Genomic DNA, 18,416 nt, shown 5'->3' with positions numbered 1-18,416 from the left:
GGAGGAGAGCAACCATATTCATCCGACAAAAGCTTTAAGATTTAGAATATGAGAGAACTCGTCGAGATTCATATAAGTAGATCTAGACACCTTCCATTGTAACTATCTTCTTCTAAAATTAATCAAGATATTACATGATGTAAGGTTGTTATTATAAGTGTTGAAGTATAAGTGAATTGCTCGTCTTCTCCCACCAACTTAAGTTTTTTTTTTGCAACTGATCAATGCATACAACTCAATAATAAGATAGGCCTAAATTTGTATAAAATCTTATATCCTTATTTTCGATACGCACAATTAATAACTAGATATCCCTACTTTAAATAAGCATTTGCATACAACTGAATAATAAGCACAGTTAATTATTGAACATTTGGAAAGAATGAAAATGACATCAACATGAGGTTGCGTGTGATGTTTTTAGAGTGAGACGTTCATTTTACTGCTCTATTTGTATCCCCCCTTATTGTAGGTCTCAAAGCCATTGAGATTGTCCGCTAGCTATAATAGATATTTTTATTCCTCTTCTCTTAATTAATTTAGACAGAACTCCTGCCATTGCCCGCCAAAAAAAATATATTATATAATCGACTTTACTAATTGTCAACTGGACTTGTCAAATGACTCAACCGTAAGTTACCTAGGTATTGTCAAAATACTTCAGCTTACCAAAATGTAGCCAACATAGAGAGTGGGGAAGAAGAAAAGATACCATAGAACTCCAAACGAGGCCACCTAATTTCCTCCATAAATTATCCATGGACGGAGATAGAACGTGCACAAGAAGTTTCTATAAAAGGCGTCTGTCCTGTGATGCTCAAATATCTGTCTATTTTTTTAAATCTCAAGAGATCAACACATCTAACAGGAAAAGGGGGCATGGGGAAAGAACCAAAGAAACCTTCTCTTTCTGCGTAGTGCGGGGCTGCCAAGTGCCGACTGATCAGGATGGAGTGTGATCTGATGAAAGGATCAATTGATTAATGCAGCATCCATGAGGTAGTTGGCAAATGCAAACGCTAGCATGTCGGTACCTTTGATATAGCTTTGATGTATTCAACTGCAACTAGGAGAGATGGATGTCCATTTCATAGGTGTCATGTACTATGCACCACAAGATAAGAGTTCCAGCTCCTGATTTTGGTCATGTGATTCAGTTCCGACTATTTGCTTTAGCCATCCCGCTTTCTGTCTAATTTACTAACAAAAACTTTGCATATCCGAAGATGAAAAAAAAACACCTTCCGGTTTGCTCGATCATAAACCTCAATATAGCAATAGCCCTTTCCTATATTTAGGAGGCTAAATCAGGTTGTCCAGTGAGAAAAATGAAGCAGATTGCAGTTGAACATCCTAAAAATGAACACTTCCCCTCTAGATTCACAAAACAGAAAGTTACATACAGCTCAGGCTTAATCCACAGACAGCCCCAGTCACATTCCACTCTCTTGCCTACCAACTATATTTCATACTGCATACAAAAAGAACCAAAACAATGTACACTCTATAAAATTTACAGGGCAAGAGCATTTCAGGCATCAACAGCGTTTAGGGGTACAGAATTTGTGAGATTTGGCGGCAACTGAGCTCCAGTATAGTATCTCCTGGCTGTAAACATACAATCCGGATTGCTTTTGGCATCGACCTCACAATGCCCAGCCTTTTGGGCTCCTGGATTGGGGTGACTGCTCCGCCATACTTGATTGTTCATGTTAGAAAGATGATCGGTGTTTCCTATATCTGGGCTTCGCTCGATGGTTGGTACACGAAAATTGTGGTTCTTTCCGATATGAAAAGACTGTAACTTGTTCAGTGAAGGTTTCATCCTACTTACTCCATTTGCATTGTCAAAGTCAAGAGATGGATGAATAGCTCTGTTCAACTGCGCCATTTTCCGTGCTTTGTACTTGGCAATCTTCATCTCATGCTTCATGTCGAACCCATTCGCTTCATGATTAGTATTGTTCTCGTATTGATTAAATGAACATGACTGTTCTTGGAATGAACTAAAGCAAACCCGACTAGAAGGATCCCTTCTACCCATCTGTACAGAGCCATTCGTGTGAGTGGACTCTTTGCCTTTGACATAATGGCCGCCTCCATTGTCAGAGTTGCCTATAGAGTCCTGCATATCACACTGCTCTCCATTGGCTTGGAACATGATCTCCTCAAACCGCCCATGTAGCTCTGCACATTGGCAACCTCGAGCAGCTGATGACATGTACGCGTAAAGTGAACCACACGACGACACATTGGATCCACAATTATGGCAGTATGAAGTGTCTGGAGCTTCCTCTATGCCTGGACCAGGCCTCCAATCTGGCACCAATGCACTGACCTCACCATCGATCATGTCAGCTATTCGAGTAACTTCATGGTCAGTTATATCCAGCTCAGCTACCATTTCAGTTGCAACACTTAATGCGGTATCGGCCTCAATGTCAAAGGGAAAATAGATGTTCCTTACATGTCCTGCAATATGAGAAATTAGCTTTCACATGGCACCTCAATCAATATTTCCATATACTGAATTCAACCACAGAATTTAAAGCATTAGACATTGTGCATACCATCGTTATCAGCAATTCGGAGTCTGAGGAAGATGCCTCCATCCTCACTCTTTCTCCCTTTGATTGTGATATCCACATTGCCAAGTGGCTCATCTTCATGGCCGTTGAACAGGTCAATGCCATCTTGGCCTTTTATGTCATCATCCTCACAATCCCATCTATCTTCAGTCAGAGCATCTTCATCAATGCTTTCTGATAATCCATTATTCATTATGGAGCCATTGCTACAAGCATGCCCTAGATAAGAAGGCTGCTGCAGATAATTGTTTGTTAAGTTGTAATCCCCACCCTCTGATGAAAAAGCCATGTCATCACCCTGTAGGAAGGGGTCCTCCAGCAGCTCTCTCGCTGAGAGCCTCTGAGATGCTGTCGCCAGGCACTTCTCAACAAATTGCCTCACCATTGGATCTTTTAACTTGTACAGAGCTTCTGGTTTAGTACCCTACCAAACCAAACCACTAGCTGAAATCAGGAAAATCCAGAATCACAATTGCTGCAAATGGTTAAGTGGATCCGGGGATCTTCTTACGGAGATCACTTTCTTGTAAATCTGCACCGGGTGCGTGCACTCACTGTACGGGTACTCGAACGCCACCATCTCGAGCACGCACATCCCGAACGAGTATATGTCCACCAGCTCGTTGTACTCCTCCTCGTACACCTCCGGTGCCATGAACTCTGGCGTGCCTATCCAAACAATCCGACACCTCCACCCCATCAAATCTCAACAAAACTATTGCCAATTGGGATCAGACAACATCATTTCGGACTAGTGAGCTAATCAGATGGCTTACCTACGCAGTGCACGGCGTGAGGCTTGCGGAGGATGGCGGCGAGGCCGAGGTCGCCTATCTTGACCTCCCCATGGTTGCCGTTCACGAAGATGTTGTCACACTTGAGGTCCCGGTGGATGATGGGTGGATCGTGGCTGTGCAAGTACAGCAGGCCGCTGAGGATTTGCCGGCACCAGTGCTTCACCGCCCATATGTTCACCCGCCTGTGTCTCTGCCTGTACCTAATCATCACAAGACGCGCAACCACAAGCAATCAATCCAAGAACCAACTAAGCACACACACAAAAGAAGAAGCTTTTGCAACTGGACAAGGAAAAAGGAGACTCTTCGCAAATGGACCTAAAAAAGGCAACAACTTTTACGCGTCAGAGGCAGAGGAGGTTGCTTGCTTACTGGCGCAGGGTGCCGGAGGTGAACATCTCGGTAATGAAGTTGATGTTGCGGCGGGAGACGTCGACCCAGGAGGTGTAGAACTTCATGATGTTGCGGTGCTTGAGCGTCTTGAGGAGGTGGATCTCGCAGTAGAGCCGCTCCAGGTCCTCGGGGCTCTGCAGGAAGTCGTGCAGCTTCACTTGGTTCCACGCCACCTCCATCCCCTGGTACTCGTCGAACGCCCTGTACCTGCAGCCACGACACAGCCTCAGGTCAGGGGCAAGCCAAGGGAAAGCACCAAGCTTTGGCGAGAAAGCGCCGGATCTTACACGGTCTTGGACGCGCCCTTGCCAAGAACGTCGTTGAACTGCGAAAACAGAGCAGAAGAGCAGGCAAATGGATCAGCGGATTGGTAGGGAAACGAATCGAGAAACGGACGGTGATAGGAGGAGCTGCAGCGGCGGTAGCGGTACCGTACCCGTCCGTACCGGCCGGTGTGGTCGACCTCCGCGTACTCCGGGCAGTCGGCGGCGTTGGTTTTGGCGCCCATCATTCTAGCTAGCCTCCTGCTTTGCCTCTTCCCCCACTGCCGCTGCTACTCCACTGCCGGGGAAAGCCTGGCTCTGCGTGGCGCTTTGTTAGGGGAATCGGAAAGGAGCCAGGGAAGGGGAGGGGAGGAGGGGACTCATGCTGCACGCGGGAGACCTATTTAGGGGAATCTGGGCACTCATGGAGTGGGCAGAGAGAGAGAGGAGGGGGGGGGGGGTGCAGGAAGGGGATGGAGATGGGGATGAGAGGCATGAGGCTAAACGGGGCTGATTAGATCGATGTGCACGAGGTGCCATGGAAAAGCCAGATAATTTTACTGGATTTTTTTGCCGAGATTTACTTGGCTACATTTTTAATCATGATACTGCTGGTAGGGAGCTTGGGATTCCAGATATGGTGGTAGGTAAGTTGGATGATTATTCAATTATGGCATGATCAAATTAGCTCCAGTTCGGTTGTTCTTAAAGAGCGTCTCTTTTATCAAACTAGCTCCAGTTCGGTTGTTTTTAAAGAGCATCTTCAAAATAGACGTTATCACTCACGCTATCCTCAAAGTAGCGTGAGCAGAATAAAAATATTGCTCCAACAGTAACGCTATTAGACAGTGGCATTTTTTAGCCTCCAAATCGTCTTTTCCGCACGCCAAATATAGCTTGCGCTCCCCGACCGCAATGCAGCAACCGCCGCTTCCCTCTCACTCCCCGCTCATGCCACCATCCCAACTGCCTTCTCCTCGCTCGCGCCACCATCTGGATTTCAATGTGTATCCTCCCCGCATAGCAACACCGCGACGAGCAAGCTATGGAGGCGGGGGGCATAGGACAAGTGTCAGCACGACGTATGATACTCGACTCATTCGTCCATTATCCAAATATGGGATTGTACGGACAGTGCTAAAGCTAACGACACCAACAGACGGTGCTTAACCGATGCAAGTGGTCTATAGCATCCGGGTTCCACTCCTGATATACCTCTAGCACCGTCCACATATCGTCTCATTTTCACATCTCATAGATCCCACATCATTCTCATTGTAATTGGGACATTAAGTAAGCGCTAAGCTCGCGAACAATGGTTGAATCATTGCTCATCTTTCTACTAAAGACCTATGCATTGCTAAGTATTTCGAATAACTCTTAAGTTAGACATCAATAATATTATCAAGGCTACAAGGATTTGGATAATCAACAACTCAAGTTAGAGGTAATGCAATCAACATAGATTCTACCCATATAAGCTAGACAACGACTCGCTAAACGTGCAAACATACCTAAGCAATGACTTATCAATTTAGACTCTTTTCAATTCAATAAAAATGACGCAATATGCTTAGATACTTGTCTCGTTGCTCTGACGGTTGCTTGATACTCCCGGCGCAACACTCACAGAATTTACATAGATTGGCGCCACTTTTACTTGCTTGAACCGTCAGCGCAACACTCTCTAAACGAATTAAGAACGCATTGCATAAACAAATAAACTATAGAAAAACATTTAAATAATGCATTCTTGGATAATAATAGAGCGTCGTGTTTTGAAAACACTTGCAAAAGACCACCAAAAGATTAGGGTTTTGAAGTTTAAAACCTCGGATAAGGCAACCTAAGTGCATATAGCTTTAAGTGGTTGGCGGTCAGACTGTCATTGAAGTGGCGGTCAGACTGCCGACGTGCAAAAGATTTTGACCTCTAGCGGTCAGACCGCAGGTATGGTGATGGTCAGATTGCAGACCAATGGTCTAACCGCCCTAGTAGCGATCAGACCTTGGCCATAGGATTGACTGATACTTTTGAACCATCCTACTGGCGGTCAGACCAGCCTTAGTTGCGGTCAAACCACTATACCCTACCAGCAGCACCTTTGCGGGGTCGTCGGAGAGGACTCCGACGACGAAGGATACCAAAGTACTTCACAAGACTAGGGGAACATTTTACGTGGTCGTTCGAATGATATGCATGACCCGAACACGTAAAACCCTCACAAACGAGATCTAGATCTAGTGTCACTAGGGTTTTTCGGTTTGATGATTGTCTAGGGCTAGGAAACAATGGGAAAACGGTAGGAGGACGTTTACCTCGGTGTAGATGAACATTCTATTAAGGATGGCAACTAGACCTGTGGGTTCAGGTCCCCACCGGTTCTGCACCCGGCGGGTTCGAGTTCGGGTTTGGGTGTGAAATCTCGCTCACGGGTCTGGCGGGTCAGATACCCGACACTAGAACGGGTTGGGTTCGGGTTTCTTCCTGACCCTGTGGGTGACCCGTGGGCACCCAACCCATCTCCCTCTCTTTTTTCTCTCACCTGGCCTCCCTTATCTCCTTTCTTTCTCTCTCACCCGGCCTCCCTCACTCTCTCACCTCTCTTCTCTCCTCTCTGAGCTATCTCTCTCTCTCTCTCTCTCTCTCTCTCTCTACCAGAGGCGACGACTGGCGGTTCAGTTCGCCTCCCACAGTTGCCCCTCCCCGGCCTTGCCTCCACAACCTCTCGGCTCAGCCACCACCCCTCCTCAGCCTCCCCCCGTCCCACCTCTCCGCCGCGGCGCAGAGTCCCTCCTCGGCCTCCCTGCCACCGCCTCGTTGCCTCGTCTCCTCGCCGTCGCCCCTCCTCCCTGGCCTCCCACTACCTCCCCTCCTCCCTAGCCTCCCCACTGTCAGCCCTCCTTACTTGCGCATGACGCCACCCCTCTGCGTCATGCCTCCGACCCCTCCGCGCCACCCCTTTACGCCCGCGTTCTGCCTTCGCCCCCTCCATGTCGCCCTTCAGCGCCTGCACCCCACCTTCCCTCAGCGTCGCCCCTCCACGCTTGTGCCCCTCGGCCCTCCGCGTGCTCTGTGTTGATAAGACCCGACGGATCCCCGTCGGGTTTTGGGGTCCCCATCGGGTTCGAGTGCGGGGGCACGTTTCAACTCGATTAGTACTTCGGGTGCAAGTCGGGTTTCGTGGTTTGGGTTTTGGGTCAGATGTGGTTTTGCTCCACCCAACCCCGACCCGACCCGACCCGTTGCCATCCCTACTTTCTATTAGATTCAAATCCTCCGGGGGAGCTCCGATCCGCCAATTGTACTTCGGAGAGGGGGAATGAGCTCGTGGTGGGAGAAAAATAGCGAAGAACTCCTCTAGCAGCGGGAGGAAGGGGGAAAGGCTTGGTGAAGCCCTTCGGGAAGCTTGAGGAAGTTTCCACCTCCGATCTCCAGCCTTCAAACGTGACGAACGACAAGCTCACTCTCTTCTAGGGTTTGGAAGGAGTGAGAGAGTGAGAGAGCAAATGTGAGAGAGGGAGAAAGAGTGAGAGAGATCGATTGCCTTAAGTCGATCCTCTGCCGAGTTTTGATGGTTAGACGACGAGTGGTGCTGGTCAGACAACGGTAACCCACGTGGCAAATCTACATGGCTACCACCTGGCAACTAGACCACGGGTGAGCCCCGATCAAACCGCGAAAGGGATTCTTTGCTGAATTTTCCTAAGCCTCCCTTTTTGCATACCTCTCTAACTCCAAGGCACTTAGGGTTTTTCTAACGAGCTCTAAACTATGTTCACATACTTTTGAAACATGTTTAAGTCAACTTAATATTCAAATGCGTAAAAACCCAACGTGGTGATGAATAAGAACGCTTAATTATGTGATTAACTTTTTAGGACATGACAATAGTCCTCAAATTGAGATCACCCTCAACCTAGGACCAGGACGGAGTTCTAGCTCGAAATTTCTAGGCAATTTCTTGAAATTGGGCACAAGAATGCATAGACGTCCAGTGAAGTTGTTAAAATCGGAGCAAATCTGACATGACTTTTCATCTGTAGCAGAGTAGGAGGAAGAGGAGACTCAGCCCAAGCCCACTGACACCTCAGGCTGCGGCGGCGTAAGTCGCTCCTCTGTTGCTGTTACGGACGCCGCCACTGACCATCTAGTGCTACGCAAGCCGGTGTGCTATGAGACAAGCCGCCAGTCGAACGTGTGTGAGGTCGCCTGTGACGTCCGCGTGCAGAGGTGCACCCAGACCATCCACATCATCCCGCTGGAGAAGGAGTGGAAGGTGAAGCCGTACCGCTGGAAGCATGATGTGTTCGTGCTATCCCACGTCAAGGAGTGGGCGCTCCAGCCGCTCTCCAGCGATGCGTCGCATTGCACAATCAACAGCTCGGCCACCACGTTCGTGCTTTCCACTGGCAGGTTCACGGGCAACCGATATCGACAACGACTGCGAGGTTCGATGCTACCGGAGCGTGGTGGTCAGGCTAACGTTCCACAAGGAGCTCGGCCACGGGAAGAAAAGGGCGAAAGAGAAAGAGAGAATAACATGTGAGGCCATGAATGTATTTTTAGTTATAGAATGCTATTAAAAAAATAGGAAAGAATATGGAGAGTAAAATATGGATATGCTGTTAGAGTACTGAAGTAATATGGAGGGGAATATTTACAGATGACAATTCATATGGAGATATTGATGGTGTATTATAGATGTTATGTTGGGGTTGCTCTAATAACAATCAAAATATTGCCAGTCACTATAGGCTTACTAATACAGTAAACATAAAAAATGTGCACACACTATATTATGGGTAGAAAAAATGATAAATAATTTCCAAGGCAATTGTGCCAAAGATAGTATATGCTAACAAATTTGTTTTGCACTAAAATTGAAAATTAGGAGGAAATGCATTTCGGCATTTTTCAAAGTAAATAAGTTTGATCTCGACCAAATCCATAGATGAAAACTATAGCTCACTAAAAAATAATACTTCTTCCGATCCAAAATGTAAATTGTTTTATACTTCTTTACTATGTGGAAAATATAAATCGTTCTACATTTTTGAGACACATTTTCATCATAATTTTCCTATTTTACTTGTACTTAATTGTCCTAATTAATGAGAGAAAAGAGTGTTGACTTGTATAAAAGAACTAACATATCATTAACTGAAGGGTAAGATGATCATCTTACTTCTTTCTTAATTCTTCTGCCAAGTCCAAAACAACTTATATTTTGGATAGATAGAGCAACTCAACAGGGAGAAACTTCGGAAGCAATGCCTTTATCTTCTCATTTACTAGCCAACCTTTGAAGAACGAAAATCCTCTTAGGGTGTCCACAATGGGAATGAAATGTCGACAGTAAGGGTTGCTATTGCCGACCTTGTCATTGTGGAGGTAGATAGCAAGGTGAGTAGTATGAGTCGGCAATACAGCTATTGCCCGGTTATAAGGAATAAAAAAATCCATTAAATCTCTTTCCCTTCTCTGCTGGAAAAGAGCAATGGTTGGGAAGACTCATATTTTTAATCTAAACGTGGACCTCAACTTAATACCACCACATTGTGTGAATTGTAACAACAAACAACCATTTTATGCAAGCCCTACCTTACTACCCAACGAGGTGGTATACCTTGCTCACACCCTTACAAAATTGAATAAAAAGACTAGTACAAACTGTGGGGGCCTTTCGTGTTGACTCTTTGTCCTTTGCGTAGCAAATCTGCTCCTACCTTGAGAAAACAAAGGGGGAAAACTGCCTTGTGCTGAGTTGGAGGGGGCCCTTCGTTTTTCTGCCCCTTGATGGTGAAACCCTACGAAATGCTATGCTTCCCCCAGCAAACACATTTGGGCCATGGGGGCACGTGGTGGTCCATTCATATCCATAAAAAATGGATACAATACTAGTATTAACCATATATGGGTAGGCATGACCCATGTTCGGCAACTTGCCTTTTTCTTAGATTCTTTTGGTTGATATCTCCAAGCAATCATGCAATTGCAATAGCCTAATCACTATTGAAGATACATTGAACCAGACTACATATCAACCTTTCCCTATGTTGCGACGAATTAAACAATTACGTTTTGAACAATCACAAAAATAGGCACTGTAAACATAGCGCCTTGGAATATCCTACTTAGTCTAGTTCATCTTGGATCATTCTAGTCGACTAGTTCCTAATCCAATGGTCCAAATAATGCAAAATGACATCACATCGATGTATGGCGCACATTCTAGTTCTCCTTAATCTCTTTCTTTTGGGACGGCAACTTATTGATATCCATGGAGAGCATATCTCTAATGAAAACAAATAATTTCTTGTATGTCTAGATATCCCTTGATGGAGCCAACTTGCCATATTGCCCCCTTATCCTCCGATCCTCTTCATGTGGCATGCTTCAGTTTTTGGATTTATAATGTGTGTATATACACACACAAAGCGGCCACACAACAACCCAAAGTTACTTAACCCAACAAACACGAAAATTTCACAAGGACATGCGAACCTATAGTTTACTAGGACTTTTTTTAATTCATATCAAAAGAGTAGGTAAAAAAAATAGGTGAAAAAAATATAAGATATGTAAAAAAATAAACAAATAAATAAGGTCATATTTAGCGGATACTTAAAAAACTATTACAGTACTTCTTATTTCTTCCATCTTTAACAGTTATCATATTTTTTACCTTCCATTACTTTCTATCTTTCTTTGAATCTACAGTCATCATTTATGAACAGTGATACGAACATAAGAGAGTACTCCAAATATAAAGTACGTAACTTATCTGCATCATTGTAGCACTTGATACTGGCTCTGCTAGAGCACCCGTCAACTCTCAAATCCGTCTATATCACTGTAGCAACAGGGATGCAGACTAGAATATTGACCCTAAGACTATTTCCAATAGATAATTTAAAATTTCGTTATCTATAATATTATTATAGTATTTACTATTTTATTCTTCTTCGGTAACTATCCTATTTTCTAACTTTTCTTTTTACTCTCCTTTCTTTAGATTTACAGACAATACTCTGTAAACTGCGGTGAATACCGCATCTGCTGCTCGAGCACGAACCGAGACAACAGAGCGGCAATACAACCGCTACAGTAATACATGAGGCATTTGCCCGAGTTGCATTTCCCAACCCAACCGAACCCGGCGTGGTACCACGTCCGCGCGCACATCCACCCGGCAGAAAACCACAGGCCACGCACGGTGTTTGGTGTGCGGGCCGGGGGCAGCGCGCGCGCACATGCCCGCCTCGTGGCCACGCTGCCGCGGGGTGGGGTCGGGTGGTACACGCCGCCCGTACGGAATCTCCCGAGCTTGTACGGCGACGGCACCCGCGCTGGCTCGCTCGTTAAAAATCATCGCGCCCGGTCCAAGGAAAGCGGGGCGCGTCCGCGTGTCGCTCGCGCTATCGATGCGTCAACCACCCCCGCCCCCGCGGGGCCCGCGCGCGTCACGGAGACGGAGCCTTGGTGCCCCGGGGATCGGGATCCTCTGCGTCCTTGCCCCGGCCTGCATGCATCCCCAGCCACATCGGGCCTAGGACGATAGACTGGGCCACGACGCCGCGCGCGCATTCGAGCGCAGTCATATTCGTCAAAAATAAGCGTGTTTCTTGTTATATCTCAGTTTAACTTGAGTTTCTGTTCACACGATTGAATCTAAGATTATATGAATGAAGATAAGAGTTAAGATTATAATTGATTGCTCGTATAAAGATGATTTTGTAACACTGATAAGTGATTTCGCTTATATAAACATGTATCTGAGTCTACATCTGTCAATCGAGCTTTACTCTCGGATCAGATCAGATTAAAAATGTATATTTGCATTCATAAGGTTAGACTAAAACCATAGATATCAACAATTAAATACATTTATTTTTAAAATCATACGTATCACCCAATAAGCTAGGATAAATTAGGGCAATCAAACACACTATACGAGCTTGCTCTCGCTATGTGCCGGCCGTCCGGCCGCGGCAGCTGAAAACATTTCCGTTTCAAGCCGTTGATAAGCGGAAAAGCGGCTCATCTTTGACTAATGGGTCGTTATCTCCAAGCGATGGCGGTAGCTGATGATAAGAAGGCGCATCAACGAGCCTTGTATGCCCGGAAATTTTCTATGTTATCGCTCGAGTTGGAAGTCTACCTTGTGCGCAAGTTAATTCAGGAGCACATGCAGTTACCAATATAACTAGTGGATTGGCGCGGCGTAGGCGCCCGTTTTTTTCACAGAAAATGACAAAAGAAGTCTAAAAAATTATATTCATCAATTTTGTGCATTTCAATATTTATTTATAAATTTATTAATATTTAAGACATTCATTTAATTATGGGGAAAATAATATTATTTTTATACATGCACATAATTTTAATAGGTAGACGACAGTAATACGAACCTAACAAAATTTGTTTCATATTTTTTGAGTTTTAGATAGTTTTCTATGCATTTTAGATTATTTGAACCGATTTATCAATATAACTATTATACCTTTCGCTATTTTTCTGGAATTTCCAAAAAATTATATTATACATGTAAATATATAGATACATATATGCATACATACACATATACATATATACATATGTAGGACCTAAATGAACAGTAAATGCAGTGCCATGAACATTACCTACAGTAACTTGGACCTAGAATCACTCTAATTCTTGGAGCTTTAATATATAAGTATTGATAAAGTGATGGATGTTACTATTTCAGCGGTAGTTAATTTGTTGTCCAATGATGCCTTAAAAAACAGATGTCTATTGGTGGAGGAAATCGACCTCACCCACCTCTACAACATAAGAAGCTTCGAAATTGATAAAATAGCTATCGTTATAAAAATTTGGATATGAATTAGAAAAAAACTTGATTCAGATTTCAACCGGACATGCTCAGATTTTAACTCAATTTTGCACTTACACGAAATACTATACAAAATTCAACTCAAAATATCAACTCCACTCCCAAAGTCTTCTTTCACCTCAAAAAACCCGAGAGTTCCACTCAGGATACCAACTTCAATCTCCACATCAATTTTGCATTGCTAAGCTAAATCACAAAAATTCAACCTAAAAATAAAATCTCCAACTTCAAGTAAGGGTTTGGGACTTTTGCTCAAAATGTTCTCTATGTATACATTGTCTTCTCCTTCGCCAAGCATCGGTATGCCTCCCTTTCTGTCTCCTCCCCATAGGCTTGTCCTCACCATTGACTAAAGGCAAGCATAATCGGTTGGAAAAAAGTGGTCCAGATCAAGTTGAAAGCCCCAACAAATTTCAAGGTGAAAGTTTTCGAAATCTGCATTTCAAAGGTTTGAAATGCCTCTCTTGAAAGTTTTGACCTTGAATGGCTCTTTCAAATTTTTGAAAGACCGCATTTGGAAAAGGGTACAAGGTTGGATGGGACAGCTTTTATCCATTGGAGGCAAAGAAGTGTTAATTAAAGCAGTGGCACAAGCACTGCCCAAATACTCTATGGCCTGCTTTAAGTTACCGCGAAGATTATGCAAACACATTGATATGATGCTGCGGAAGTTTTGGTGGGGCAGCAAGGAGGGGCAATGGAAAACAGCCTGGGTTTCCTGAGACACCATGACTCAGCCGAAGTTTATGGGTGGCCTAGGATTTCGAGATATGGAGCTATTTAACCTTGCCCTATTAGCAAAGCAAGGGTGGAGGTTACTGCAAGATCCTGATTCTCTAAGTGCTCGTATGCTCAAGGCAGTGTATTTTCCATCCGGTGATTTTCTACATGCTTCTCTTGGGTTTCATCCTTCACAGGTTGGGAGAGCTATTCTTGAAGGCTGAGATGTTTTGAAATAGGGTATAATCAAGAGGATTGGCAATGGGCAGAGCACCCATATGTGGAATGATAACCGGTTGCCTAGGGATACTATGTTAAGACCGCTGGTACCTCTGAAGGATGATAAACCCAAACAAGTCAGTGAGCTAATTGATAATTCGACTGCAACCTGGAATCTGCAATTGATCAATGACCATTTCTTGCCTATGGATGCAGAGGTGACTCAGCAAATACCAGTGCTGACGATGCAATGTGAGGATTTTTGGGCTTGGCATTATGAGAAATCTGGGAACTTTTTAGTTCGATCTGCTTACAGAATGCTAGCACAAACTAAACGGAGAAGGGTGGCTTGGCTTGAAGGCAGCTCGGCACACTCAGATACTTCAAAATCTGAGAAGAATTGGTCGCAGTTGTGGAAGGTTAAGGTGCCATCAAAGGTGCGGGTTTTCCTCTGGAGACTGGCACAACATAGCTTGATGACTGCTGATGTATGCTTCCACCGACAAATGAAGAGCAATAGTGTGTGTGACTTGTGCGGAGCTGAAGATTCCTGGCGTCACTCACTGCTGGAATGTAATATGGCCCGGTGTGTATGGGTTCTAGTTGGGGAAGATTTGACGGAACATATACTTGCTTGCGAAGAACCACATGCAAAGAATTGGCTTCATCAGATGTCTGATTCTATGTCACGGCAAGAGTTCATAAGGATGGTTGTCACCCTCTGGGCCATCTGGACGGCACGACGCAAAGTGATCCATGAGAACAGGTTCCAGAGCCCTCTATCAACACTGTGCTTTATTCAGAGTTTCCTTGATGATCTACAATTCAGTGATAAGAGGAATGATGCAAGCACTAATGTAAGAAGACCTCATCCGGAAAAACGCTGGATTCCTCCACCTCCGGGGTTGAAGAAGGGGAATGCTGATGGTGCAGTTACTCGCTGGGGCGAAAGGGGCGCTGCAGCTGCATTATTCCGATATGAAGATGGAGCGTTTTTGGGAGCCTCTGCTATTGTTGTGCAAGGCCTGTCTGACCCGTCGTGTTTGGAAGCTATGGCCTATCGTGAAGCAGTCACTCTCGCACATGACTTGCAGTTAAGAAGGGTGATCATTGCCTCCGACTGTGTTTCAGTGATCCGGGATATTCATCAAGATTGCAGAGGAGTGCATAGCACGATTGTTCGGGAGATAAAGAGAAGGCAAAGTGACTTCGAAGAAATCCAGTTCAAGCATGAATACAGAGAGAACAACTTCGAAGCTCACAATATTGCTAGGAGTGTGTTGAATTTTGGCGTCGGGTGCCACGATTTCGCCAATGTAAGAATGTTTATTAATCAGTAAAAGAGCCTGAGCCTTTCCCCTAAAAAAAAAGATGCTCGACGTGAAGGCTCAACGCGCAAAGGTGCTCGCGGTCCTGCGCGAGGCGAAGGCATGGCCAGCGAAGGCGCGCAAAGGCTAACGTAGGCCTAATGTCGGAAGGCCTAAGCGTCAGGTCCACTGTGGTGACGAATCGTGACGAAGGCTCACGCACGGGGACGAAGCCCGTTGTCTACATCTGCTGCAAATTTCTTCTTGTACAAAGGAGTTTGACAAAGGCTACATCATGTACAAAGGGCATTCTAGAACAAAGAGTCTTCTCTTTGACAAAGGCAGAAAACCGTCCCGTTACGGAAAAATTCCAGTGAGAATAGTAAGCGAGGTAGATTGTATATGAAAAGGAGCAACTGTAGTGTGGACTTATCTGTTGCAGATTGCCTCTTGGACGAAGGGTATCCCCTTGACGAAGGGTGCTCTTGTACGAAGGGTATTCTTGTACGAAGACCCTGCTGGTAGGAAGGTTTGCTTGTTCGAAGCCCTGATGGTACGAAGGCCTACTTGTTTTTTGACGAAGGCCTAACGAAGGATTATTTTTCGACGAAGTCCTGACGAAGGGTTATTCTTCGATGAAAGCCCTTGAAGGTTTGTTCCCCGACGAAGGGTTCCTCCCTGAGAATAGCCCAGCTGGTACGAAGGTCCTGCTGGTGCGAAGACCCTGCTTGTACGAAGACCATGCCTGTACAAAGACCGTGTCTGATTCGAAGGGTATCTCTTGTACGAAGATCCTGCTGGTACGAAAAGGTGCCTCTTGTACGAAAGGCCTTCTCTGTATGAAAGGTGTTTCTTATATGAAGGTGCCTTTTGTACGAAGGCCTCCTCTGTATGAAAACCATGCTGATACGAAGAGTGCCTCTTATACGAAGACATGCTTATAAAACCTGTCTGATCTGAATACCTCCTCACTCTTTAGAACCAGTCCTCACGGTCGGCGCCAATTATTGAAACTATTTTCGTAAACAGTACCAAAGGGATTCATTCCCGATAAAGAAATAAAGAGGAGGTGGAAGGAATCTCCCGTTTTAACCTCTTAAATCCTTTATATAGGTGAGAGAGAGGGGTAAAATTTTATCTCCAATCTTTGATGGGATACAACTATTATATAAACACCTTTAAACCTTTATATTGGCTGTTTTATTAAGTAGTCTTTTCTGTGGGTGTAAGTCTTTACCCAACACTAGTCATAGCTCAGTTTGAATCCACAATTTCATCAACAATGTGCACCGCGTGTAACAATTTGATAATGGCCGGTGGCGTGTCACGATCCATCTGACGCCCCGCTCCGCTGTAGTCTGTCGAACCCACATGTACCCGCGCTACTGCCACAGTGCCACGATGAGGAGGATAGATATCGTTACAGTACCAATTTAGCACCGTCACCACCAGTTCATCGCCGTTGCAACACGCACTCGTGCGAGGCCCGCGGCGCGCACGAAAGCACGAGATTTTCCCCGCCCGCGCCCGCTGTTTTCCTACGCGTGTCTGTGCGCGGCACGGGGGATGGGAGATGGACGGATCACGGATGCGTACGGGGTGTCTGGCCCCGCCGCACCCCCATGTGCGGCTTTCTCGTCTGCTTCCTCGCTCGGAGCCCCACCGAGCGCACTGATTGACCGCGGGGGTGGGATCGATCGGATTGATTGGTCTATACGTTTCACATTTGATTCGTGCGTTGGCCGTTAGGAAAAGGATGAGAGCCAGGTTCACAGAATCAGCCGATTCGTTTCGTATCGTATTCATAAATTGATCGTTTTTTAATTAAATTTAAATTAAAAATTAAAAAATTTAAAATTTAATCGATTCCTATCGAATTACTACGCAAACCGCGGTTTTCGCGCTAACCGTTAGGGGTAGATTTTCGAAGGTCAAACATATTTGTGAACTTTGGTGAGTGTAAAAAGAGGAGCGAGGATGAGCAGAAGAAAAAAACGATGCTATATTTTAACTGCTCGGAATTTTTTCTTAGTAGATCAACGTCGTTTGTCTAATCTCCATCCGATGCATTAGATTGTTTTTTTTACCTCCAACCAAATCGTCACGCTCTCTCTTACTCATTACGTAGTGTTGCTTCTTCCCCTGCCCAGCCCCACCCCATGCCTTTATCTTTGATGGGTCCCCGCCGCCAAATACACATCCATTACTAGCCATCACGCTAATCGCTCTATTTTCGTTGCCTCGTCGCATCACCACGCCTCAAGTCCAAATTGGTTTGGCCATCACCAAATCTTCCTCTAACCCTAGAGTCACCGGTGGGCCTCAAAACTCCTAACTCTTTTTTTTTTTTAAAAAAAACCCTCAAATCCTAACTCTTCGACTAAACTCACCGGCGTGTTCACACGATCGCTAAAAACTTTTGACGGTGGACTCTAGCAAGCGTGACTTCGAGCTCCCACAGCAGTCTATAAGTCTTTCCCAGGAAAAAGAACTTAGATTCAACGGCGCAGCCAGACGGCGAGAGTACGCGAAAAGGACTATAGAGTCATTGAATATCATCGACTATAGTAGACCCATGGTCTTCGCGATCGTTCCAACTTTCTGAGTCTGTACGTTACTGAAATTCGATGGTGTACTCGTGCTTGACTGTTGGATGCTATACTACTAACAATGGATGCAGTTTATATAAGCTAAACTGATACGTTAACACGCCTATATACAATAATGGAACCTCGACTAGTGACTACAGATTCCCTGCTAGTCTGAAAAACGGCTGGTCTGCAAATGCAGCTGCACTCGAGTCCCTGTCTCCTACGGTCACGAGTACGTATATCCTGACGAGAACTGTTGTGTGTGCCGGCAGTCGCGCAAGAAGATCATGCCGGCCCAGCACTCCGACATGTCGCGCAACCAGACAAACGGGAACGGTGCAGCATCGCGTGCTGACCGCACATAGATTAGTGCCAGACAAAAACATTAGCCTGTGCGAGTCATGGCTTTTCGGTCTATACCATGTTCAAGGAAATAAGTACTTTGTTTTTTAGCATATGTTAAAAAAGTTATCAGATGCTAGTTAAAATGAAAATTCACGTTTTTGTGCCGACACAGACTTGTCTTTAATTTCTCGTCAACATCGACCACCATGGATACGGAAAGGACAATTAAACAACCGACAGCATAGCACGCGGATCCAGCAGGGAAGGAAGGGGCGGTCATCTTCATTGCTACATGGTTGAAGGTTTTTTTTTTTA

General features: G+C 45.2%; 1 protein-coding gene across 2 annotated transcripts; it reads right to left on the bottom strand.

Annotated features, from left to right (window-relative positions):
- Positions 1-1,351: 1,351 nt before the first annotated feature.
- Positions 1,352-4,510, bottom strand: LOC133890503 (probable serine/threonine-protein kinase WNK1). 2 transcript variants are annotated; one of them, XM_062330889.1, is made up of 7 exons: positions 4,225-4,510; positions 4,066-4,103; positions 3,758-3,985; positions 3,365-3,585; positions 3,100-3,257; positions 2,571-3,012; positions 1,352-2,472 (listed from the first exon to the last, which is right to left on the bottom strand). In XM_062330889.1, exons 3-7 carry the CDS (start codon positions 3,955-3,957, stop codon positions 1,532-1,534), a joined length of 1,962 nt encoding a protein of 653 aa, XP_062186873.1. In that variant the 5' UTR covers positions 3,958-3,985; positions 4,066-4,103; positions 4,225-4,510; the 3' UTR covers positions 1,352-1,531. The 2 variants fall into 2 exon arrangements, with proteins under 2 accessions (XP_062186873.1, XP_062186872.1); XM_062330888.1 differs by having other exon boundaries at positions 4,215-4,509.
- Positions 4,511-18,416: the final 13,906 nt, after the last annotated feature.

This window comes from Phragmites australis, chromosome 14 (assembly GCF_958298935.1).
Source record: "Phragmites australis chromosome 14, lpPhrAust1.1, whole genome shotgun sequence".
NCBI classification, from domain to species: Eukaryota; Viridiplantae; Streptophyta; class Magnoliopsida; order Poales; family Poaceae; genus Phragmites; species Phragmites australis.
The sequence above is the reverse complement of the archived record's forward strand: the minus strand, read 5'-3'. Positions and strand labels throughout refer to the sequence as shown.